General features: G+C 43.7%; 1 protein-coding gene across 2 annotated transcripts; it reads right to left on the bottom strand.

Annotated features, from left to right (window-relative positions):
- Positions 1 to 655: 655 nt before the first annotated feature.
- On the bottom strand, positions 656 to 24,912 carry slc35f4 (solute carrier family 35 member F4). Of its 2 annotated transcripts, none has more exons than XM_029675450.2 (7): positions 24,582 to 24,912; positions 3,659 to 3,959; positions 2,930 to 3,149; positions 2,670 to 2,795; positions 2,365 to 2,557; positions 2,191 to 2,280; positions 656 to 1,590 (listed from the first exon to the last, which is right to left on the bottom strand). In XM_029675450.2, exons 1-7 carry the CDS (start codon positions 24,802 to 24,804, stop codon positions 1,355 to 1,357), a joined length of 1,389 nt encoding a protein of 462 aa, XP_029531310.1. In that variant the 5' UTR covers positions 24,805 to 24,912; the 3' UTR covers positions 656 to 1,354. The 2 variants fall into 2 exon arrangements, with proteins under 2 accessions (XP_029531310.1, XP_029531311.1); XM_029675451.2 differs by lacking the exon at positions 24,582 to 24,912 and adding an exon at positions 8,518 to 9,367.
- Positions 24,913 to 26,661: the final 1,749 nt, after the last annotated feature.

Genomic DNA, 26,661 nt, shown 5'->3' with positions numbered 1-26,661 from the left:
CAGAGTGTCTGAATCTGTCAGTTCAGCAAACGCTTCATTAGAGGTCATGTCTCACTGACAGCACACCAGTCATCACAGCACTGACTGGGGACTGAGCTCTGTCTCACAGCCTCAGAGGAGAACAGATTACTCCCAACAAACACACTGCACTTCGTCTCCAGGAATAAAGTAATTCAAGTGCCCTGAAATGAATTTAGTTATTCCATCTTTCATTTTGGTTTCATTCTATTTCTATCCCACTGAAAGGCTGTTTTGCCTGGTAGCTGTCACAGACTGGCTGAGGAGGAGCTGTGTGCTACGTGCAGCTGAATCAGTGCTAGGCTGCTGCTGGGCCATAAAAGCCTTCATCACCTAATTACCAGAGATCTCTGTAAGTGAGCAGGGGGAGTAGAGAGAGGAATGTCTGTCATCCCTGCAGAATTACTTAAATACATCATTACTAAGACTGGATGAATCACACTCCATACTGCTGGATATGTTTGGGACTAAGATGAATCAGGTCCGAAGACATGGTAGTGACATATGTGAGCAGATCTACTGAACAGTTAGTTATACATATAAACATGAACCTGCTGTCTGTGTGCCACGCACGTGGCTTATGCAGAGGTGATGTAATAGGATGATATGAAGGCCCTGGCTTTATGGAGAGAGACCTCAGAAGCTCTGCTTTGTCGAATGTGGACCTGATCCACTTCAGTGGCTATTGATAACTGAAATATCCATTTACAGCCATTTCAATAATTTTCCTGTCTTGAACATAGCATGTTTTTAAAGGTTGTGTTTATGAGACGATCTGATCAAGAAGCTATTGGTCTTTATTTGACTTTTATTAAAAAAGAAAAAGCCTGTATGTTCAGCATATGTTTCCCAACCCATTCCTGTATATAATACTATATAAGAAGTCAAATGTAAATACTCTATTGATACACCTCTGAGTAAATTGAATAAATGCACATAAGATTGAGCCAAACTGGCCCTGTCAATATTTATATTCACAGAATACAGTCCGTGGAGCAGGTTCAAGGTTGGGCTTATGTGGTCTAGGGGCAAGACTGGGTGTGGCAAGGAGTTCAAGACTTTCCAACTTTACGCTCAGTAAAATTAGCAGCAAGGTTCTCTTTTAACTCCCCATTAGTTCCTGGAGAAAGTGACAGAGAAGATTCAACTCCACAACAGTTTCTCTCAGCCATAGAAACACTTCCTGTTCTCCTGATTTTGGACTTCCTGGTCTGTAGTCAGCACAGGAGTCATCCTGCCATGCTTCCCAGATGGGACATGTAGAGAACCGTGCAAGGATAGGGGTTGGTGATTCGATGGGCCTTTGGAGGATCATGGGAGCTGACAGGGTCGGGAGTCATGCCATAGGGATTGAGACGGCGCCATTGGCTTGGCTGCGGCTGCGTGTGTGGATGCTGGAATCAGTCAGCTCCTCTCCATGCTCCTCAGACTTCTTGAATGCAGCGAGGAAGCGCAGCGTGACGGAGTCCCACTCCTCAGGAAGCAGCAGCAGCAGGAAGCCAAGGCAGATGATGCAGGTGGCAGCCAGACGCACCACACTGAAGATCACCTCATGTTTCAACACATCTACCACTATGGATGGGAGGGAGAGAGGGACGGAGGGAGAGAGGGGAGGGAGAGAGGGAGGGAGAGAGAGGGAGAGAGGGAGGGCGCGAGAGAGATGTTTTGATTAATTAAGCAGAAGTAAGGTAATAGAAGAGAGAGATGTTCTGAATGATTACGTAAAGTAACAGAAACTGCAGGACAAAGGTGGGGGGGTGAACTGAACTGCATGGGGGGATATACAGTATGTAGCTTAACAATGCAGCTTACAATCAGCACAAGTGGGCCACTATGTCCTCTCTGCTCTAAAGGTCTACACCACTGCACCACGCCAAGCTGTAGTAACCCACTGACCTTCATACAGGCCACTGTGGTTAAGGAAAATAACTGTGGGCATTTACTGTCGCCTTAGCAACCTGATCCTCCCTTTGTGACGGATAGTTGCTGCGTCTGAAGGCACAATGATGATTGGGTTTCCGAGGTGAGAGAGTGAGACCTGCTGTGTAATCTGTTTGTTGCCGGGGTCTCAAGTGCTGACGTCTGAATACAATACCTCTGCATGCATTAGAATAAAGAGGCCTTTACACATTTTTCAGAGATACACATGCACGCACACACACAGACACTTACCTGCATTGCCGGGCACACTGAGCAATGTCCCTATAGAGATGAGGATGGGGTAGGTAAGCACCACGCCAACATTAACCAGGATATTGAACACTGGAAGAGAAATGACAATGTTAACACAAATATTGTTTCTAGTAAGATCAAATAGTGTGTGTGTGTGTGTGTGTTTCCACTCACCCAGCCAGAGCCCAGCCAGGCCACATAGGTATCCCCAGGGCAGCGAGGACAGAGAGCCCCAATGCTCCACTTTGGTGAAGTAGAGGATGAGGGGGATGAAGGAGATGAAGATGAGATTGAAGACACCCATGGTAGAGAGGAAGTGAGCCACCTCACCCAGGTTGGCACTGCCCAGGAACATCTTAAACAGCACCTGCAGCAGAGGAAACAATGTCTAGATATGTTATACTGATGGAACTCTATGTAAAACTAATTAAGAATTCTAATTATTTCAGTATAAACAGGCACCTGCTTAGTAAACTAACCTTGTAGAGAGCCGATGTGGACGCGGAGCCTACAGCCAAGGCCACGCCTATGATGGAGTCCCCATGGAAACCATCTGCGTAAGCCATCATGACGATGCCTGTGATGGCCATTATGGCCGCCACAATCTGCAGGTAGGAATGAGGGAAGTAAACCAATCAACATTAATACTTGTGCCTGCCTACCTTCCCTCCCCTGTATGATTCATTGGATAGCGGTGTGACCAAGCCCAATGAAGTAATAGTAGTGGTAGAGTACTGACCCGTACACCCATGAAGCGGTCCTTCAGGACGATCCATGACAGCAGGAAGACGAAGGCCTTGTGGCAGCAGTAGAGGGCTGAGACATCAGTGGCGGTCAGCTTCCTCAGGGCCAGCAGGTACAGGTAGTTAGTCAGGGTCCACAGGATGGAGAAGGGAGCTGTCCTCTTCAGGAACAGCTTGAGGGTCATCCCATCCTCCCCAAAAAGCCTGCTGCACTCTCTGACGAATGGAATTATAGAGAGGGAATAGTGGATAGAGAAAAGGAAGAGGTTATTTACTTCTCAAATTTGTTGTTGGTAAGAGAACTTATCAATGGGATTAGTCCTATACCCACGAGGAAATGGGAATTCCAAAACTTTGGATGGAAGTCAAAACCGTTCTTCCGGCTGAGAGGCAATGCTTCATTGAAATTATTATACTGGCCATTTCTCATGGTTGCAGTTAATATCCCTTTCACATGCCTGTGCCCATGGTAATTAGAGGAGGGGTGTGTCATATAAACAACGTCTCACAGCACTGGAGGAGATCAAACCCCCCGAATACTGAACAGAAAGCATTTGACAAATCTGCTGCAGCTACTACTGCAGCTCCCATAAACACTTCTGGGTGTTACAACTGATTCAATACCCTGGAATTACAGCCTATGGAGTCTATGGTTTCTCAAGGAGCTACAGTACCTAGCCTGTGCAACCTTGTAAAAGCCCTTCCCCACTGTCATGATCAATCACCTGAATTTCTGTATAGGCGTCTGCTTGTCCCTGGTGGTGACCACGTGGCCTCCGTAGTAGAGAGGGAAGAGGAGGATGGTCCAGTTGGTGCTGAACCAGGAGATGAAGAAGGGGCAGGAGAAGGACTTGAAGGTGAGCTGGACCAGCTGAGTGGTGCCCACCCAAGAGGAGGAGACACATAGGACCAATAGGAGGCCCCCCAGCACCTTCAGCACTGTGTTAGCACACGTCTGGTACGATTTCCCCTCTTCACTGGCCTCACTGCCTGGTGTGTCCGCATGAGACTCAGAACCCTCCTCTCCTGTGGGGGTAAACACATCCGTAGTTAAAGTATGGAGGGATATGTACTGTAGGCTTGTTGCATCACAAAAGGCATTGGTGTAGGTGTGGCTGAACAAAAGATGCTTCAGCACCATGGACAGTGGCATTACCTTCAGCACCATGGACAGTGGCACCCCATTCAGCACAGTGGACAGCGACACTCTGGACAAAGAGCCATAAGCATGTGTTTTCAGTATTTGTTTTTCCAGTGTGTGGTTGATAGCAACAGGTCAATTTGAATGTTCCATTTCCACAATAAAACACATAGCACTTGAAAATAAAGCTGATGTGGAACAGCTTTCACAAAGACAATTAGAGTGGATTGTTCCATAAAGACCAATGGGTTCCAAGCTCCATTCTATGACGCTATCCTGGCTGCCTCACTGAGATATGTAAACAAGTATTGATAATTCGTCCTTAGTGAGTCAGTCCTCCAGTTTGAATGACCTGCTGTAAAGGCACTAAGGCATAGCTTTGATCAAAATATGTGTTCTTAGCATTCTGGTTGCTGGTTGCCCATGTCAGGAATAGCACCATTGAGTCATTATACAACACGAGGGATACGGCCCTAACATAGACATGTATTCAGACATGCACAGAAATCTGACCCCCAAAAAGAATCCACATGATGTATGTGTAAACCCAATCCCGTGGCATCCGTCTCTAGAAAGACATGACAACCTTGTCAATTGTGGCAGCCTCCTGTTTCTTACCATTCCTTATATTGTGCTCTAAAGAAACGACAGGACTGATTGTTCAGAGGTCTGGCTATTGTAGAATAAGACTTTTCAAAACTCCTTTTAGAGCACTGAGCAAGATGTTTCACTCGGACTCTCTAGTGGACATAATATGGGCCACTATGGTAGACTGCTGACATCTTTACAACCGCAAGAAAACATTGTTGAAAGTTTAGCAGATCTGCCTTTTTTTTTGTTGCTTGCGACTGTAAAGAGATTAGATTACCAAAGCTCTGAGTGTGCACTTCTGCATTCAGTGGCTTCAGAACAGACTGGGTGGTTTTTGGACTGGTGCACTGTGCGCAGGGAGACTGGGAGCAAGGAGAACCGTAAAGCTAACTGTGAGCACATCAAACCCACTACTACTGAGAAACAGGAATCGAGAACAGAAATGTAAGGACTTATATTGAATGTTATTCCTTGCAGCAGTCATTTTGCAGTCAAAGCAGAATAATGTTGGTTGGTGCATTGCCTTAATGGACTGTGGGTGTGAATGGTGTGTGCACGCGTGTGTGTTTTATGTGTGTGTCACTGAGATGATGTGAGTCCGTTTCCGGAGATCCAGGATCCGTTATCTAGGCCTCCACAGCGCGATCAACCTACACCAGGGCAGGAATAAAATAGACATGTGCTGGGTGTTTGCTGCTCTCTCTCAGACTGCTGGTTCAGCACTCTGGGTTCAGCCCAGCCATTTCCACCATGGCTATAGACATTACATTATAGCAGGAAGCAGCAGGCTCTCTCGATCCTCTCTACTTGGACCTTTGAGGAGGGCCATTAGCAATGCTCGAAACAAGATGAGTACAATCAGTGCCTCTAAGTAATCCAATAAAACCCCTATGTGCACCACTAGGTATCGACCCTCTGCTCCCAGAGAGAAAACTGTTGGTTCAGAGCAGTCTTCCGCCCGCCCCCCAAAAAAATCCAATCAAGACTATAAAAGTACCACTACGATTCATACCGTGACTCTTCCCTTTAGGTTCTCTAAAACAGAAAGCAGAGTGTAATGAAATGGAATATGCATGAGATTAAACTCTTTCAAGGGTAACATTAATTGCTGGCTTAACATGTCATAGATGCTTAAGAGTGTGTGTGCTGGTTTCTGTTAGACTTTAAGGCCTTAGAAGTAGGAAGAAAGACGTCGGGCAGCACATCCAGAACGATAATGTCCTTGAAACCCAAGACACTCTATGCTGTCTGACCCTAAGTTACAATAATGCTGCTAGTTTCCTACATAAACTTCATGATGACAAAACCAAACAGTAACACCATTATTCAACAGCAATCATACACCTACAGTTGCTACATAATATTAGTTGAGCATTGCATCTATCCAAAGAGTGCCTTTCCAGAGACACGAAAAGACAATGCTGGACAAACAGACAATGCTGATGATGAAGACAGACAGTGCATTAGAATCAGTTCCAGTCAGTGATGTTTGACTTCTGTTTTTAAAAGATCATTTTGATAGGGAAACTGTATATCTGCCCCACTTTGCTCCATGGTTACTGTGGCAACTGAGGTTACTGTGACAATTCAAAATGTCAAATAGGGGGTGCTTATATTTGTCCTGTTTCACACACGTACCAATGTGTAACCTTAACAAGTGTGTGGTGAAATGGAAATGTGTTTTTTGCATATCCCACGCCCACTGAGAGTGGGGTCACAGTATTGGATCAGCCATGATTGACGGCAACCCGGGAGCAATTAGGACTAAGGGCAGATTGACAGATTTTTTACCTAGTCAGCTCGGGATTCAAACTAGAAACCTTTTGATTACTGGCTCAATGCTCTAACTGCTAAACTACCTGCCACCCAATTAGATACAGTAGCTAACTTTCACTGGCAATTGGAACTCTGTCAATTTGGTTTGGGATCTTGGCGTACAGTGCAGAGTTTAATATTGCAGAGTTTTACTTTTGGATGAAAATGTCCCCTCCAATATATATCCAGGAAATGTAAGACTTGGCACATGGACTTACATCTTTTATAGAGTTTTATGCCTTAAAACTAAAGATTGATTACATGTTTTCTCTTAAAGCTTTTATCTCACTTTGTCCCAGATGGGGACAGACAGCCAGACCTTAAGGGGAGTTTGGGAGACGATCCAGAACTGCATGATTTAAAACCAGACGTAACATCATTTCTATGAGCGTGTCTAGATGTAGATGTTGTATGCTGAGCTACATTTCTTTGTCCTCCTCTCTCTGAGGTTCATTAACCACTCAAAGATCTTGCCCATACTGAGAGGACATAATTCACTGTACAGTACTGTAATGGGTGCTAGGTGCGGAGAGCAACACATTGTAGGCTTGCTAGCATCCTGTTTCCCCAGGCAAAAGCACCACACTGTGATCCTTTGCCAGGATGCGGATATTAAAACAAAACTATAATTACACATTCCACCTCATTAATGCTGAAGTATTGGCTACATTTGCGATTCTGTAACAGACAATATGGTATGGCACAGCAAAGAATAGCTTAGCAAAACTATAAAGGAAACCTACAGCATCTCACAAGCTGTAGTCTGGACACTTGACAGCATCATTTGGCTAAGGTATTGCAAAGGACAGGAATATCTCTAAGCAATGCTGTTTAGTAAGTGTTTACCTAGCTACCTATACATCCTGTATGAAGCCCAAAGTTATGTTTTGAGTTGACTCATAAGCAAAGGTGAGAAATGTAAACACTGATGTTTCTAGATGGCATGCAGTGGTATACAGGACTCAGGCAGTGCATTTATTCCATCCCAGGAGAGACGAAAAGACATGGATTCATTGATTAAGTGTATATTTTGTTCATCTCTGCAAAATAGACACAAAGGCAATGGTATGGAACTCAAATCCTTAGAAACAGTGTATGGCTGTGGAGAGGCCTGTACCATTTAAAGGATGTGGTACCCATGTCCAGATCTAAATGGGGTTTGCCTAAAACTAATCACATACAAGACAGGTAAGCAAGAAGGAAAAGATGTGAGAACAGCCAAGCCGTCAGCCTGTTTGGATTGTCAATATCAATTGTGACATTGTGACAAATGACAACTAAACACAGTCCCTGTCGATAAGTTCTGTATCCCCTCCCAAAGAATGGGGAAGAGCAAAGGCATGGAAGTTTCTCATAGTTCTGTAATACATTGTCATTCAAGTGAAAATATTGAAATAATCTTAACAGTTGATTGGTAATATAATCATTAATCTGATTGTGTATGATTTTGAATAATCACAAGATAATAGTCTCCTTGATAACTTTATATTGTTTACATAATTTATACTGTTTATATAATGTTCATGCCATTGTGACATTTAATAGGACTTAACAAGAAGCCCAGCATGCACTATTCTGTGGAGGGCACATCATGTGCTCTTTACTTAATCAAAGAAAGCCCAGAGCACACAATTATACTAGGACTGGACACATCCTAATTTGTTTTAGCTACCTTAACTCTCCCTCCCTCCCTCTCTCCTTCTTTCTCTCTCCCTCTCATACTCTGCCCTTTGGGGCTGATTTAATGAGCCATGTAACGACCACTTAACACCAAGCCCCATTACACAAGTATTAATATGTAAAAACAGAAAAACTGCCAGAGTCGTTTAGCTATAGGCATTAATAATGCACAAATATATGGTAATCACCACGCATATCTCTGCTCTTATAGAAGGGTTTGATGAGTTTCCAATGCTGCCCATCTTAGACACACACGCATACGCAAACACAAATGTACACACATGTCCGAGACATGGCACCTAGGGTGAGACTCCATCCCTTTTCCCTGTCCCCTACCCCCAATCAGGAGTTTTTTACCTTCGGAGATGGAGCAGGTGAGGACCTGGGAGCTGTAGGAGCTGAGAGGAGCCACTCTGGCTGAATGCTTCTTCATCCTCCACTAGGGGGCAGAGCCAACAGTTCCTCTCTGGGATGTGTGTATGTTGTCTGTCCGCCTGGCTAGGCTGCTGCTGCTGCTACGTTCCTCCTGCAAACCCTCTGCATCCCCGGGCTCCTGGCTCATCCACAGGCAGCGTGCTTTAGCTCTCTATCCGCTTCTTCTTTCTAAATGTCGATTGATGTGCATCTTCTATCTTCTTCTTTAGTTCTGTCTCTCCCTCCTTCACAATCAGTTGAGCTGACTCCCTCACTGTTTCTTACTTAGATGTTGTCTTTCTCTCTGGACAGTGGTGGAGCTCAGTAGAAGTGCTGTGGAGGGGAGACTACTGTTGAGCTGTCATGCCGTGATCCAACGCTACACTGTCTTCAAGGTAGACTCAAGTGTGTGGCACCGTGCAATCACTCCCTTCATCTCTTTCCTTTCATTCCTCCTCTGTTGGTTTCCCCTCCTCTTCGTTTGCTGTGCAAATCAGATGCTTTGTTTGGAAGGTAACCAAGCATCCCCCCTCTCTTTCTCTCTCTCTCTCCCTCTTGCTCCTCTGCTGGCACTTCTCTCCTACTTCACTACTCCTTCAGTCTTAGATTATTTATAGAGGTCCTGTCCTGTTGCGTGTGCCACTGTAACACAAATTAATTTAACTGAGAATGGGAAAGGACTTACCTATGTCCCCCCACCACCCCTAATTCCTCACTCAACCTGGACTCACTCAACCTGGGGTAGACGTAAGATAGTAAAACTCCAATTAGTATGATATGTTATGTTTCGTATGTTATATATTAATTTGTGGACGCCCATCATCCGTTTCATGTGATATGTTACAAATAGAGTACCACAGTGGGATTCATAATACCCATAAAACTTAGCGGTTAAACAGGGAAATGGTTCGAATTGTTTTTCCACCATTCATTTTCCCCATAGGATTTTGTTTTAGAAACACTTAAAATAAGGGCTGTGCTCCATGTAGGCTTACACTGTCAGGTCATTTTGATAACCGTATTAATCGCTCGAGGCCAAGGTGACTTTTACCATATATTTGCCTGTATTTACCCCCCCCCCAAAAAAAAATGAAATGCTAATTGGCTGCTAATGTGTCTATCATAAAGAACTACAAAATGAAAAGATGATCTGGACAAGACTGCCTCGATTTGGCAAAAGTAAGAATCTTTGGAATAACTATCTAATGTTAGCTAAATGTAGCAATGAATAAATTGGTTAGATTGTGCAAGTTTTAAATTGACACCATACCTGTTAGCAAAGGTGTCAGCTAGAGAGGACGTGCAGGAAGTTATAGATTTATAGCCTTGGAAGATATCTACTTTGATGCTAATTAGCATTTTTACATATTTTTCAAAAAATAAAACTGAATATATTGATAAACTTCACCCTGTCTTAGAGAGATTGACATGGTTATCAAAATGTCATGCCAGGGTAAGCCTACACAAAACACAGCCCTTATTTTAAGTGTTTCTAAAATCCCCAATGGGAAAAAATGTATGGAGGAAAAACTACTGGAATCATTTCCCTGTTTGACCGCTAAGTTTTATGGGTATTATGACACCTCCACTATGTAACAATAATGCTAGTATGAACTCGAACCCAGGCGCAGAGAAACACAGCAAGCAGAGGTAAGGGTCCTGGAACGCCTTCTCAACAGCAGGGGTCCAGCTTACATGCCGAGCCCTTGGTGAGCGCTGTCAATGGTGCAGCCACCGAACTAAAGTCTCACAAATCTCCAGAAGAAATTAGCAAAACCTCAAAAAAGCTGGAATTGCTTGACAGTGCTGGGCCACGGCCAGTTGACCACCGCTTCTATCTTTTGGGAGTCCATACATACACAGCCCTGAGACACGATGTACCCCAGGAAGGAGATCTGAGGAATGTGAAACTCACACTTCTCAGCCTTCACAAACAAGGGATGAGAGAGGAGGCTTTGAATAACCTGGTTAACATGTTGGATGTGTTCAACCATGGACCTGGAGAAGATGTCATCCAGGTACACAACCTGAACTGGTGAAGGAAGTCATGCAGCACATCAATAACCAGGGCCTGGAAAATGGCCGGAGCATTTGTAAGTCCAAACGGCATGACACGGTACTGATAATGTCCATTTGGGGTGTTGAACGCTGTCTTCCACTCGTCTCAGGCTTGTCATCCCCAGCCGGGGAAACAGGAGAATTGGAAGCCTCCAGACGAGCAGGGCCGGAAAGATGTGGCGAGAGTTGCTGGCAGGTGGACTCGCATGAAGGATTCCATCCCAGAACTCTTCCCGAGGGCCAGTCAATTTGAGGATTATGGATAGAAAGCCACAGATGTTCAAGAACCAAGGGAAGCTCAGGAGTGTCCACCAAATGCAACTGGATAAACTCCACATGATAATCCAGAACTCGCAGCTGAATAGGCATGGTGAGTTGCGTCACCTTCCCAGACCCTAGGGGTTGACCATCCAGCGAAGTGACCGACAATGGAATGTCCAGCTTAGTGAGAGTCAGTCCCTGTTGGCGAGCTAATGTGCGATCCAGAAAACAGCCGGTAGCCCCAGAGTCATTGAAAGCAGGAATGTCCAACTGCCCATTGTCCCACCGCAGGTTGGCTGGAAGCAAGGTGTGTACCGTGTCGGCAGCTGGAGACTGTATCTGACTCGCCAGTATTCTCCCATCTACTGACGAGTCATCCCCTTTCCCGTCAGCTCGGGACAGGAGGCACGGAAATGTCCAGACTATCCACAGTAAAGACAACATTGCTTGTTAATCCTGCACCTTCTCTCCAGAGCGGAAATACTGGAAACAGCATCTCCTGGGTGAAGCTTTGCCAATTAAAACAAATGTCTGATTGCTGCTCCCATATTGCCGTAGCCCAGGCCAGAGCCCGTAATGAGAGCAAGGAGATTACGTATGCCACTCTGGAACGCTCAGCGGGAAACGTTGATGCCTGCAGCTCGAAGGCCAGCGAGCATTGGAGCAGGAATCCACAACACCTCCCAGGATGCCCCTCATATCGCTCCGGTGCCGGAAGATGAGGCTTCCCGAAGGGAGGAAGACCCTGAGCTGGTAGGGAGTTGAGTATCAGGAACAGCCACAGGTGCAGCAGCCGTTGCTCCCGTCTGTCCTGTCTGCAGAGCGTACACAAGAGTTCTTAAATCATCCGACAATGTCTGCTGCCGCGCCTCATGGCGACCAATCACAGTTCCATGGTGGGTGAGTTCGGAATGTTCCTGGGACGATTGAAACATCTCTGCTGGGTCCATAGCAGTGTTAGGTCTACCTTAATAATAATGCTAGTACAAACTCGAACCCAGGCACAGAGAAACACAGCAAGGAGAGGTGAGGGTAAATCCAGAACTTTTCCTTGGCGTCTTAACAGAAAAAGGCAACCGCACAAGAGCACACTAATAAAACATGAGACCCAAGCAAAGATACAGGCCAACTGAGGAATCTAAATAACAAGGCAACCAGGTGACCAGAGAAGGTAATTAAACACAGGTGAATCCCATAAGTAATGATCAGGGTAACCTGGTAACTAGAAAACAGTGTAAAGGTGCCCTCCAACGGTAAGCTAAGGAAACAACAATCAAATAACACAGAAACTGTGACACACTGTGGGGCTCTATTGTAATTCATACAATATGTTACGAATCTGCAAAACGTATGATATGTCACAAATTCCTACTTTTGTTTTTGCCTTCATTTGTCTTATGTGATAATAACAAGCATAACATTACCATTTACCATGTTACGTCTAGTCTATGTGACCAGGCTGCCTCAATACACCTCACGACAGGGAGATCTGCTGCAGTACAATCTCCCAGAGTCTAGATGAGGAGAGTCTGGCTGTACATCCTCTCTCCAACACCCCCACATTCAGCCCACAGAAAGGAGGGCTGGAGAGAGCAGGGACCAGATACAAAAACTGTAGCTGCAAAGTATTATCATAGGGGAAAACAGGGTATCAGAAATGAAATGTTTTACTCCCTGTTCATGCTATTGTTTCTGATTGAGGAGAGTGATTGAGGAGAGTGCCCACTGCTTTACTGTTTTATTAAGCTCATCCTTCACAGGAGAGGAGACACACCACCTGTAGGTATCCCAGTATGCCCCAGCAGAGGTGTGCGCTCAGGGCATACTCATGGCCCATGTGAGTGTGGTCAGGAGTTTCCATCTAACAGTGCAATCTCTCCCGGTCATCCTGCCTCTCTCAGCGGTTTTCACAATCAAACGTTCTAATGGGCCTCGCTGTCACTTCGGCCTATACATCAATAGCATACTACAGCATTGAGGTGTTGAGTCACAGAGCAGAGGTTCAGCACCCTGTAATATAAATCCCCCACCCTGCATACTCCCAAGCCAGTAAAATCAACGCCGGCTGGGGATGAGAGTTATGTATTGCTCAAGTGAGCAGTATTTCACCAGAGATGTGAACAACAGTGCAGTGAACCAGTGCTGCAGCACCTTCCCATTGATTACAGTTACCAGGAAATGTGTACTCCTGCCTCTCTCTGTCACTATATCAGTGTCACTCTGACCTCCCTTCCCGCTCTCCTGTCTCTCCTCTCCTATTCTTATCAGTCATAATCCTGGCAAGGCTACAGAGAGCATGGCAGATCATAGTGCTTCACTGTTCCTTAAAAGTGGAGTCTGGAGCTGGCTTCCCAGCTAGCACATAGCATTCAGAGAACCATATGTTTCTTAGAGTTTGGTGAGAGTGTGGTTGGCCTATGGTTATTTTGCATACAATCTTCCCACAACTTTCTGGGAATGGTGCAGGATAGTTGCTAGGCTTTAGAACATTCTCTGCACATTTAAAGCTGCAATATGTAACTTTTTGGGGCGACCTGACCAAATTCACAAAAAATGTGAGTAAAGAGCTCTGTCAAATCTCATTGAAAGCAAGTCTAGGAAGCTGTTCTATGTGCACTATTTCTATGCTTCCCGTTCTTAAGTTCAGTTTCTGTTGCTTTTACTTTCGGTTTTGTACACCAGCTTCAAACAGCTGAAAATACCATATTTTTGGTTATGGAAAATATATTTCACATGTTCCAATGATCCTCTACACTATACTTGCTTCTTTTGTCACATAAACTGAAATAAGGCAAACTATTCCCCACAAAATTGAAAGGTGCATAGTGCACTTTTAAGGAACTTGACAAAAATAAATTATTTTCTTGGTATTTCATTACTTTAACAGAACGTTTCCTAGAAGTTCAAACATGGTTACGTTTCATTTCAAATTTGGTCATGTTCTATGAATGTTCTCCAACTGGTTTGACATTGGGAATGTTCTCAAATAGTTCAGAGAACGTTAAGAAACAGCGTTCTTCTGTGGGAATTTCAGTACTTCAGCATAATGCTTCCTGCAGGTTTCCTCGTGGTTCTATTTAAAGTCATGTTCTCAAATTTGTCAGAAAACATTAAGAAAACTTTCCATCGAAACCACAAGAAAACTTTAGTAACGTTCAGAGAACGTTTTAAAAATGTTATTTAAAAAACATACATTCCTTTCAGCATCAACAAAACTCTCCCTATCCTCTGTCTTGTTAAGTGTGTTCAGGTGTGTTGCAGCGCCCACTAATTGGCCACACCTGATCTTAATGAGTGTTTGTTTCCTTTGAAATGGGGTCTGTTTGAATAGACTTAAATTAACAGCTTTGAATGAATACAAAAAAATGGCATACTAGCTCCATCCTGGTGGCACAGTGGACTAATTCCATAGATAGAGAACAGAATAGCATAGGTTTAAATCCCACTGATGCTGTGCCACAATAAATAAATAAAATGTTTGCATGATTAATGCCTGAGCAAATGCATTTCCATGGGTCCTATCTGTGTTTGGAGTTCAAAACAGTTAAACTAACCAGCATTGTTATTAAACGTCTTATTGAAACATGTTCATTCATCTGAGGGATGTTTGCTTTCAGCCACATGTTAGGTTGGTAGAGTAGAGCAACAACAGCAGCTGGTGAGATGGAACATCTGGTGTGACTCTCAGTCCTAGTGCTGGGATGGGATGACCATAAGGACTGGGACAAGCCCTCTCAATGATCCCAATGATACACATCTCCACCTCAGACCTACCAAACACTTCCCCCTCTCATCACAACCCCAGAGACCCCCGACCAGGGTTTATCCGTGGCCAACACAGTGCTGCTGTTGCATCTTGGACCAGGGCACAGGTCCCCCAAAAAACTCAGCACTCCTCCATAGCAACGGCGTTGTTCTGGTGTGCTCTGGCCCAGTACACTGACGCAGTAGCCCCATTCAGGGCCTTTGTCATTCAGATTAGCCCATGTCCCTCTGCCACCATTACAGCCCTTTGTCTTTATGCATCTCTCTGTTAATCAGTACGTCTCAGAGATGAGTAGGAAAAGGACGAGAGGACAGAGAGGAGAGAGAGTTCCTGAAATAACCTATTAGAGTAGGCAGTGGTATAATAGTATTCTGACTACCCATATGATTATACCAAAGCATAGAATTTGCATCTACATTGTTCTTAAACATATTCAATAATTACAGGACTATACAAAATAGTGTGAGGTTGTGAAGCTAAGATTGATGATTAAAACCAATGCCCATCATCTGTTGATGAAGAAATCACAAGTGTTAAGAGGGGGACATCTAGTGGGCATAAGGGAGAGTAGCAGACTAGGAGCAGTAGTTAGAAGCATTACCCATTATTTTCTGTATGATGTAACTGTAACTGTGTACCAATAGGACTTTGGTCATCTTAAGTATTTGTTAACTAATGCAAATAAGGAGCACCATATGCCATAGATATGCCCATGTTATGTTTATTCAGTGGTTCTTCTAGGGAATTAATGGATGTCAGAGTGGGTGTGGTTTAAGGAGCTCTCCATGTTGATTTATACACGCAGGTAGTAATAAGGCTAAGTAGACTTCCAGTCACAGCTCCCCTTTTACTAGCTGTAATTTCATTGGAGGACTGAAGGAGACTTGACGCTGAGGTTTAGATAATAGACCACAAGAGGGCACTATGAGACTGCTGGAGGACTGGATATACTGAAAAGGTACTATGCTGCTATTTGGCGTAAGCTAAGGAAAATAATGACCAGAGGAGAGAGGGGACAATGCATGGAAACCCCCACCTCTAACAGTCAATCCATTAATGGAGTAGAGATCTGTGTGGTATTGCAGGTATATGCATTTCCTCCACCTGTTTTATACTGTGCTATACTGTTGCTAAAGTCTCACAAACACTGAGAATATGTGGTCAAGCACACTTTTAAGAAGTGTATGCTGAGTTAACCTTAATCACCTATCCTAAGCACCTAGATTCCTAATTTGCCTCCCATGTTTGTGTGTTTGCTACACTGGCAAACACACAGGATTCCTTATTAAACCATTTTTAAGAAATATTACACCAATGACTTTGTAGGGCTTTTACCAATGATGCATGTACATCCTGTATTGCTGATGCTATGTATTGGCCAGTGAGAGGCTTTGAAGCCACCGTTCGGTCAGATTGGCACTACTCAATAGGAATGAGTGGAATTCTACAGTATTTCTGATGTATTGGTGTTGATGTAGTGGGGACAGTAACATTAGGGCTTTCAAAATATGTTACTTTAAGAAGTAATTGTGTATTTTTATGTTTAGCTCACAGGTGAAATGAGGGCAGTGGGAAGGTAGGCCCCTAAATGGTGGGTAATCCAAGAAAGAAGACAAGTAGGCAGCCAGTATGTTCCAATTAACTTTAGTGAACTAATGACAAAACAATACATATAGAAGCAGTTAGCATAGTACATCAGGATGCACAATTGCAACGTGTTTCGATTAGCAGAGACTTCCTAAGGCAGCGTTAAGTTTAGCTCACATAATATCATTTAAAAGTATGTAATAGAATAAACATGGCATTAATAAATGCATAACTTTATTTTACAATGGTGGGGTAGTGCCAAGCTGGTCCCAGCTGTGATGCACCTGTACTGACCCTTCTGGGTGATAGCGGGGAGAACAGGCAGTGGCTCGGGTGGTTGTTGTCCTTGATGATCTTTTTGGCCTTCCTGTGACATCGGGTGGTGTGGGTGTCCTGGAGGGCAGGTAGTTTGCCCCCGGTGATGCGTTGTGCAGACCTCACTACCCTCTGGAGTGCCTCACAGTTGAGGGTGGAGAAGTTGCCGTACCAGGCGGGGATACAGCCCACAGGATGCTCTCGATTGTGCATCTGTAAAAGTTTGTGAGTGTTTTTAGTGACAAGCCAAATTTCGTCAGCCTCCTGAGGTTGAAGAGGCACTGTTGCGCCTTCTTCATCACACTGTCTGTGTGGGTGGACCATTTCAGTTTGTCCGTGATGTGTACGCTGAGGAACTTAAAACTTTCCACCTTCTCCACTACTGTCCCGTCAATATGGATAGGGGGTTGGTCCCTCTGCTGTTTCCTGAAGTTCACGATCATCTCCTTTGTTTTGTTTACGTTGAGTGTGAGGTTATTTCCTGAAACCACACTCCGAGGGCCCTCACCTCTTCCCTGTAGGCCGTCTCGTCATTGTTGGTAAGCAAGCCTACCACTGTAGTGTCATCTGCAAACTTGATGATTGAGTTGGAGACGTGCATGGCCACGCACTCATGGGTGAACAGGAAGTACAGGAGAGGGCTGAGAACGCACCCTTGTGGGGCCCCAGTGTTGAGGATCAGCGGGGTGGAGATGTTGTTTCCTACACTCACCACCTGGGGGCGGCCCGTCAGAAAGTCCAGGACCCAGTTGCACAGGGTGGGTTCGAGACCCAGTGTCTTGAGCTTAATGGCGAGTTTGGAGGATACTATGGTGTTAAATGCTGAGCTGTAATCAACACTCCTCTTGTCCAGATGGGTTAGGGCAGTATGCAGTGTGATTGTGATTGCGTCGTCTGTGGACCTATTGCAGCGGTAAGCAAATTGGAGTGGGTCTAGGGTGTCAGGTAGGGTGGAGGTGATATGATCCTTGACTTGTCACTCAAAGCACTTTCATGATGATGGAAGTGAGTGCTATGGGGAGATAGTCGTTTAGCTCAGTTACCATAGCTTTCTTGGGAACAGGAACAATGGTGGCCTTCTTGAAGCAAGTGGGAACAGCAGACTAGGATAGGGATTGATTTGAATATGTCCGTAAACACACTAGTCAGCTGGTCTGCGCATGCTCTGAGGATGCGGTTAGGGTTGCAGTCTGGGCTGGCAGCCTTGCGAGGGTTAACACGTTTAAATGTTTTACTCACGTTGGCTGCGATGAAGGAGAGCCCGCAGGTTTTGGTAGTGGCCGTGTCAGTGGCACTGTATTGTCCTCAAAGTTAGCAAAAAAGTTGTTTAGTTTGTCTGGGAGCAAGACATCAGTGTCTGCGACAGGGTTGGTTTCTTTTTGAAATCCGTGATTGACTGCCACATATGTCTCGTGTCTGAGCCGTTGAATTGCGACTCTACTTTGTCTCTATACTGACGCTTAGCTTGTTTGAATGCCTTGCGGACGGAATAGATACACTGTTTGTATTCGGTCATGTTTCCGGTCGACTTTCCATGATTAAAAGCAGTGGTTCGCACTTTCAGTTTTGCGAGAATGCTGCCATCAATCCACGGTTTCTGGTTGGGGAAGGTTTTAATAGTCACCGTGGGTACAACATCACCGATGCACTTGCTAATAAACTCGCTCACCGAATCAGCGTATACATCAATGTTGTTGTCTGAGGCTATCCGGAACATATCCCAGTCCACGTGATCAAAGCTATCTTGAAGCATGGAATCAGGTTGGTCGGACCAGTGTTGAACAGACCTGAGCATGGGTGTTTCCTGTTTTAGTTTCTGTCTATAGGCTGAGAGCAACAAAATGGAGTCGTGGTCAGATTTGCCGAAAGGAGGGCGAGGGAGGGCTTTGTATGCGTCACGGAATTTAGAGTAGCAATGATCCAGAATTTTGCCAGCCCGGGTCGCGCATTCCATATATGCTGATAAAATTTAGGGTGCCTTGTTTTCAGATTAGCCTTGTTAAAATTCCATGCTACAATAAATGCAGCCTCAGGATATGACGTTTCCAGTTTACATAGAGTCCAATGAAGTTCTTTCAGGGCCATCAAGGTGTCTGCTTGGGGGGGGATATACACGGCTGTGATAATAAAAGAGAATTCGAAGAGAATTCTCTTGGTAGATGCGAGATGCGTGAATAAACCGGGTGGCTGTACCGACTCTGATAACGTGTCCCGAGTGAGCCATGTTTCCGTGAAAGAGAGAATGTTACAATCTCTGATGTCTCTCTGGAAGACAACCCTTGCTGGAATTTCGTCTACCTTGTTGTCAAGAGACTGGACATTGGCGAGTGGTATACTCAGGAGCGGTGAGCGAGCCTGACCAGAAGACCGCTCTGTCTGCCCCTTCTGCGGTGCCATTGTTTTGGGTTGCCTACTGGGATCCGATCCATTGTCCTGGGTGGTGGTCCAAACAGAGGATCCGCTTCGAGAAAGTCGTATTCCTGGTCGTAATGTTGGTAAGTTCACGTTGCTCTTATATCCAATAGTTCTTCCCTGATGTATGTAATAAGATTTAACATTTCCTGGGGTAACAATGTAAGAAATAGTACATAAAAAACAAAATACTGCATAGTTTCCAGCCTATAGGGAGGAGGTCGGAGACCTGGAAGTGTGGTGCCAGGACAGCAACCTCTCCCTCAACGTGATCAAGACAAAGGAGATCATTGTGGACTACAGGAAAATGAGGGCCGAGCATGCCCTCCCTCTCATCAACGGGGCTGTAGTGGAGCAGGTTGAGAGCTTCAAGTTCTTAGTGGAGCAGGTTGAGAGCTTCAAGTTCCTTGGTGTCCACATCACCAACAAACTATCATGGTCCAAACATACCAAGACAATTATGAAGAGGGCACCACAACGTCTATATCCCCTCAGGAGACTGAAAAGATTTGGTATTGGTCCTCAGATCCTCAAAAGGTTCTACAGCTTCACCATTGAGAGCATCCTGACTAGTTGCAACATCGCCTGATATGGCAACTGCCCGGCCTCCGATTGCAAGGCGCTACAGAGGGTAGTGACTTGTTTAAAACTTTATTTTGATTTGTTTAAAACTTTTTTTGTGTTATTTCATAGTTTTGATGTCTTCACTATTATTCTACAATGTAGAAAATTAAGAAAAACCCTTGAATGAGTAGGTGTGTCAAACCTTTGACTGGTACTGTATAAATCATTGTTTTCTATCCATTCTCAAGAGAGCTGAGGGCTAGTGGTTCAAGAGAAAGCTCACAACCCATCAGACACTAGTTAAAAATAGCAGACTGAGAGAGGGACAAGGGGAAAGTGAGTGCAGACATCGGCCTACATGAAGAATGTCTGAGTGAAAATGTAATTCAATTCACCTGCTGCTTGTAGTTTGACTACCAGCCAATACAAATATGTTCAACATAGCAGGTTGTTCTATCATACATTTGACGTCGGAAGTTTACATACACCTTAGCCAAATACATTTAAACTCAGTTTTTCACAATTCCTGACATTTACTCTAAGTAAACATTCCCTGTCTTAGATCAGTTCGGATCACCACTTTATTTTAAGAATGTGAAATGTCCGAATAATAGTAGAGAGAATTATTCATTTCAGCTTCTGTTTCTTTCATTACATTCCCAGTGGGTCAGAAGTTTACATACACTCAATTAGTATTTGGTATCATTGCCTTTAAATTGTTTAACTTGGGTCAAATGTTTCGGGTAGCCTTCCACAAGCTTCCCACAATAAGTTGGGTGAGTTTTGGCCAATTCCTCCTGACAGAGCTGGTGGAACTGAGTCAGGTTTGTAGGCCTCCTTGCTCGCACACGCTTTTTCAGTTCTGCCCACAAAATTTCTATGGGATTGAGGTCAGGGCTTTGTGATGGCCACTCCAACAACACCTTGACTTTGTTGTCCTTAAGCCATTTTGCCACAAATTTGGAAGTATGCTTGGGTCAATGTTCATTTGGAAGACACATTTTCGACCAAGCTTTAACTTCCTGACTAATGTCTTGAGATGTTGCTTCAATAAATCCACATAATTTCCCCCCTCATAATGCCATCTATTTTGTGAAGTGCACCAGTCCCTCCTGCAGCAAAGCACCCCCACAACATGATGCTGCTACCCCTGTGCTTCACAGTTGGGATGGTGTTCTTTGGCTTGCAAGCCTCCTCATTTTTACTCCAAACATAACGATGGTCATTATGGCCAAACAGTTCTAATTTTGTTTCATCAGACCAGAGGACATTTCTCCAAAAGTACGATCTTTGTCCCCATGTGCAGTTGCAAACCGTAGTCTGGCTTTTTTATGGTGGTTTTGGAGCAGTGGCTTCTTCCTTGCTGAGTGGCCTTTCAGGTAATGTCGAGATATGACTCGTTTTTATGGTGGTTACAAATACTTTTGTCCCTGTTTCCTCCAGCATCTTCACAACGTCCTTTGTTGTTGTTCTGGGATTGATTTTCATTTCTCACACCAAAGTATGTTCATCTCTACGAGACAGAACACATCTTCTTCCTGAGCGGTATGACGGCTGCGTGGTCCCATGGTGTTTATACTTGCGTACTATTGTTTGTACAGATGAACGTGGTACCTTCAGGCGTTTGGAAATTGCTCCCAAAGATGAACCAGACTTGTGGAGGTCTACAATGATTTTCCCATTATGTCAAGCAAAGAGGCACTGAGTTTGAAGGTAGGCCTTGAAATACATCCACAGGTACACCTCCATTGACTCAAATGATGTAAATTAGCCTATCAGAAGCTTCTAAAGCCATGACATCATTTTCTGGAATTTTCCAAGCTGTTTGAAGGCAGTAAACTTAGTGTATGTAGACTTCTGACCCACCGGAATTGTGATACAGTGAATTATAAGTGAAATAATCTGTCTTGTTTGGAAAATTACTTGTGTCACGCACAAAGTAGATGTCCTAACCGACTTGCCAAAACTATAGTTTGTTAACAAGAAATTTGTGGAGGGGTTGAAAAATGAGTTTTAATGACGCCAACCTATGTGTATGTAAACTTCCGACTTCAACTGTATTTTGATGTCAACAAGCACTGATATGGAGCATTGTTTAGGGATGGGAACATCTTAAATGATTCAATAGAAATGTGAATGTGTTGTCTGTGTGTCTGGGGAGACTTTTAGTGCTATAAGTATCATAGTGTACCTTGTCATATTTGTTCTGAGAACACTCCAGTCTCTGGAGTTTCCAAACAGAGTTCTTATTCCAATGTCAATGTTAATGTGAGCTGCCAGCCTCGCCCGGTGCTGAGAGACGTTGCCAAGGCCTTTCATTTCACTTCCTCTCTCCTCTGCCAGTCTGCCCAGTGGGATGCCAGTGCCAGCCAGCCAGCTCCTCTGGATCACTGAACAAGCCACCTCAGCACTTCACAGGCATGAGACTATACACCACGAATTATAAAAAATATATAGAAAATGCTTGTTCAAGGGACACTGTTGGGCAATTTGGCTGAGCAGGGCCAATGAGGAGTCCCCAGAATCGATCTGAGAACTGGTGCTGGGCTAAGAGCAAGCTATATCATTTTTACCATTTCAAAGCAACACTCCAACTTCAGCCAGTTATCTTATCACTTAATGTCAGCAAAACAGTTACATTTTTGGTCATATCACTGTCATCACAGCCACCATGTGAACTTTAACCCACAACCTTTCTGAAAATGTAGTCCATGATCCTCCTTGGAGGCATAATATTAATTCACTGCCGATGGCAACAAAAGCAAAATGTCAACAGAAAAAGGCCAAAACTAGAATGACCTAATGGCGTTGGCAAGATGAAATGACTGTTCTATATCTGTGGTATTTTTGCTTCATCCCAACAGCAACCTCTTTGTAAATGATATGCAACATTTCAAGAAACATCTCAATTCTGAATTCAAAATTGAAACAAATACTTACGAACAAGTGGTAGGCAGCCCTCAGACATCAACATCATAGAGACTAGATGTCAGATAAAGCTTCTCTGTGAGACCCACATCTGGTTTGTCATAAGAAGTGTAATAAGAACGTGACTGCGGGTGCTATTCCCCTCCACACTGAAAACACCTGCTCCTTACACCTGTAATTTCATCACAGATGGTGTCCTATCCATTCATTATCCTTGGCTATATTACCAAAGAGTTCGTTATGCCACTGTTGGTTTAGAGAAGGCTCTCTTTCATCTTATTAGATGGGACATGTGGGAATGTCCATTTAAACATGGTTTATTACCTTCCTAGTTAGACTATCATAAGTGATGCCAAGAAGCAAAGATAATAAAGCCATGTAATAAGAGAGAGATATACATGTTCCTCCCCAGATGCAGCTACTGCTACAGCAGAGGAATCCAGAGAGTCAGTGAGGTATCCAACACAATAGGTTATGGTGCACTCATGGAATGACAATCCTTGAGCAGATATACCACAGAAATCATGGTATGCTCATCTACCAGAGTGGCTTTAACAGTGTGAAAGAAAATATCTTATCAATTCAGACATTCCCTAGCTATGCTGAAAGTTATTTCCCCGTCTACCTGGAAAGCTGATTACCTCGTATAACTGAATAAGATCTCAAATCCTCTTGTATGATGCACTAAATCCTGGTAAAGACTTGTTATCCACCCTGAGTGATACTGTGTGTCACTGACTTGTATTGCTCTTTAGGTCTGAGTAACTTCACAACTAATTCATGTAGATGAACTTTCATATAACGTCTAGGAAATGCAAAGGAGCTTGTGTGACACGTCAAATTAAATTCAGTAGGGTATCTTTCAGAGTTTGAAACGCAACAGGCTCAGGGACACTGAATCATTGATATTTTTCCTCTGACATCTTCAACAAGAGTATCAGATCTTCCTTACATTTACACCCACATATACCACAATGAATGGACCAATTACAGTATATAGGATTTCTGACCACTGTAGCATTTTACGTGAAGAATACTGGCCTTCTCTATATGCTATACGTAATATCTATTGCTGGCAGTAATTGCATTGTGGAGTGCCAAAGGGTTTTCTTTCTTCCTGCTGTCATTGGTAAAGGGGATGTATATGGTGATTTTGCCACTTTACAGAGCTCCTAGACAGAGATCCCATGAACAACCCATATAATTAAATCTAGGTTCATCTCAAACCATGGGTTCACCACAGCAAACATAGATTTATAGCAAATCAAGATCAATCCAATTAAGGGTGGCCCAGGCATACTGCTTGCAGCTTCTTCTAGTACTCTGAGGTGGCAAAAAAACAAAGTACATTATATCCAATGTATCCTGCAATGCATGCACAATGGTGGGGGTTTACGTGAAAAATATGTACTATTTTAATAGAGTGCCAACTATTAACATGACCAGCAACAAACAATTCAATAGGCACCCAACATCTAATACATTCCTCAACATCTTTTGACTCCTCCTCATCTAGATTGTTAAATGATTAAGTAAACACTACAGTCATGGTAACAGGCACAATGGTTTGCATAGACATCAAGTCACTATACAATGTGTAATAAATATGTCTGAGGCATTGCATCACATTACGATATTGCATTGCGGCTGACTGTCTGTCTGTCTGCTGTTGATTGTTTGTGTCTCAGACCAAAAGTCAATAGGGATGTGAGGAGAAACATTACTTCCTCTTAGTCGACATAGCTAACGCTGTCAGCGACTGTCAGCTTAGAATGAAAAACAAATGCCCACTTCTGACATTAAACACAACTCAGTGATTGACAGAACAGTAGAAACCAGTATAATTAACATCAATCACTGTATTTCATTTTGTGAGTGAAGATAATGTGTTGGCCTATTGGTTAAATGGTTAACATGAATGTAATATGGGGAAGCGAAGCTCTTTCCCTCTATAATATGCGGGTCATACATAGTCTACTACGATCTGTGCCATTGTCTGAAAAATGCCCTTTAGTTTTACGTGTTCGTTTAGTTGACTTTTAGGCTGGCTACTGTAGGCTACTTTCTTTTCCGACTGTTTAAAAAAAGATGTATAAATGTCGTTTTCATGACTTACTTCTGTGACTGGAGTAGCCCGGGTAATAGCCGTAATAACCAGTGATCCGCAGAATTCTATCCTCAATGTCTTGCACACCGTTGGCCGTCACTTTGGAGGTGGTGTCCATGTCCCCGAAGAGAAGGTGGCTGTCACCCGCTTTGCCGGGTAGGCGCGTGTTCAACGGTTCCAGCCGAAAGCAGGGCTGGTCCCCTCCACTTTCAGCACCTTCGGTACTGATCATCGTAAGTCAAAACGGGCAGTCAGAGGGAAAGAATTCGGGTGTTCCGCGCTCACCATGTGAACGATAGTATCAATGGCATCAATCAACAGCTATGAAAGGACATTCACATTTCCCATTCCACCACACTGTGCGCAAGGTTATTGGAACTTGGTGAGCATGACAGACATCGTACACCAGGGGGCGTGTCACTATCGCTTCTAAATTCATGTGTAGTATGCTCGTCTCTGGCCCGATCCCAAATGGACCCAAAAGCCTTTTGGAAATCTGAGAGTGTTTGACAGGTGCAATCAATATGGTAATAGCGCCATGCTGTGCCCTTTAATAGCCTACATGGTAGTTTAACCATATTTCTTATAGCCTACAAATTAAATCAGCTCAGATCTCCACAAGTGCATAGCTATAGGACCTAAAAGGGTCGATGTGGGTTTGGATCTCGATAACTCTCTCTTTTACAAGATTTCCATTAGATAGCATAGCCACAAAGTATAAATTAGCTAGGGCTATATCGTAAATATTAATGAAAACAAAAATTATGTTTTCGTTTGTAATTAAGGTTAGGTTTAGGTATAAGGTTGGCGTTATGGTTAGGGTATAAATGGTCAAATGATTTGGGGGGAAGAAAATTCATTATAATAATTTGTACACTGCAAATTGACCGCATTTAGCCTCAGCCCAAAAAGAGATTGTATTTGAAAACAGACTTCCTAAATTTAAGTCATTTTTAGCTGAATTCCTGGTATTTTTCTCATATTTTCTTTAACTATCCCTGGCTTATGTTCATGTAAAATACCTTCTCATAATGTAGGCCTAATATCCTCAACTACCTTTGATTCTGCAAATACAGTTTATTGAAGGGAAAGGGGGTATCTTGTTGTTGATTTGTGGCAGGACAAAGGTAGTTGTCAGGGTATTAGGCCTACATCAGGAGAAGGTATTTTACATAAACATAGGTCAGGGATAGTTAAAGCATGCACTTTACAATATAGTAGCTTACAGAGTTAGTAGTCATACTCTTTAGTATAACTATAAGCAACCAAAACGTTTTTAATTAAAATATGAGGACATAACTTTAAACGTGAGGTAAAGCCCCTAACAATTTATTTTCTCCTGCTGGCTGAGGTGGTGCCAGAGGTTCCAGGGCTGACGTTGGAAAGAAGGGGGAGCTCATCTTAACAGGATCCCCTAGTTTGTAGATGCTGCCCAAAAAGTGATTACTATTCGGCTCCAAATTCAAGGACACAAGCTGCAGTATTTCAATGTCTTTCTGATTCGCCTTTGTCCAAGTCCTCGGCACTTCGTGTGTAATTGATTTCTAGAGTGTGGAGAATTTGCACCCCTGTTGGCATTGTTGTGCAGACACTCACTGAGTTGTGGTGATGCCCCTGGGTGCCAGCAGTGTTTCATCTCCCTCTCTTACTTACTAAACCAATCTCCACCTCATGTTCCATTGTCTCTGGTTGTTTTTCTCCAGAACAGTTATCTCTCCACTACCTGGCAGGGACATGAAAGCTTAATGGCTGCAACGACATAGAGATGCCAGTGCCCAGAAGTGTTTTCCCTCAAAGGCTTTATAAGCTTTGTTTCTGTGATTATTTTATTGGCCACCGGAGTCCAGTCTTCACAAGTTTGGATGGGGACTGGTTTATTCATAATATTATTTATTCATAATAAATACATTTCCGAATCTGTTATGTGACATACCCTGAGTAATAAGGAGAACATGAGGATGTAGGGATGAAGATGCATTCTGACACTTCTACATCCTCCTGCTCAGTATTCTTAGCATTCTCAGCCTGTCATCTTGTCTCTGTGAAGATGACGGTGGTTAATGTTTCTCAGGCACAGCTAACCCATCTG

The sequence above is a fragment of the Oncorhynchus nerka genome, linkage group LG12 (genome assembly GCF_034236695.1).
Source record: "Oncorhynchus nerka isolate Pitt River linkage group LG12, Oner_Uvic_2.0, whole genome shotgun sequence".
NCBI lineage: Eukaryota > Metazoa > Chordata > Actinopteri > Salmoniformes > Salmonidae > Oncorhynchus > Oncorhynchus nerka.
The sequence above is the reverse complement of the archived record's forward strand: the minus strand, read 5'-3'. Positions and strand labels throughout refer to the sequence as shown.

What these genes read in the sequence shown, in the direction of transcription:
- slc35f4 (XM_029675450.2), bottom strand. Translation starts at nt 24,804, where the DNA reads ATGATCAGTACCGAAGGTGCTGAAAGTGGAGGGGACCAGCCCTGCTTT. An exon ending in CCACATCGGCTCTCTACAAG is followed by an intron (nt 2,558 to 2,669) that starts GTTAGTTTACTA and finishes CCTCTGCTGCAG; the next exon opens with GTGCTGTTTAAGATGTTCCT. An exon ending in CCTGGCTGGGCTCTGGCTGG is followed by an intron (nt 2,281 to 2,364) that starts GTGAGTGGAAAC and finishes TTTCTCTTCCAG; the next exon opens with TGTTCAATATCCTGGTTAAT.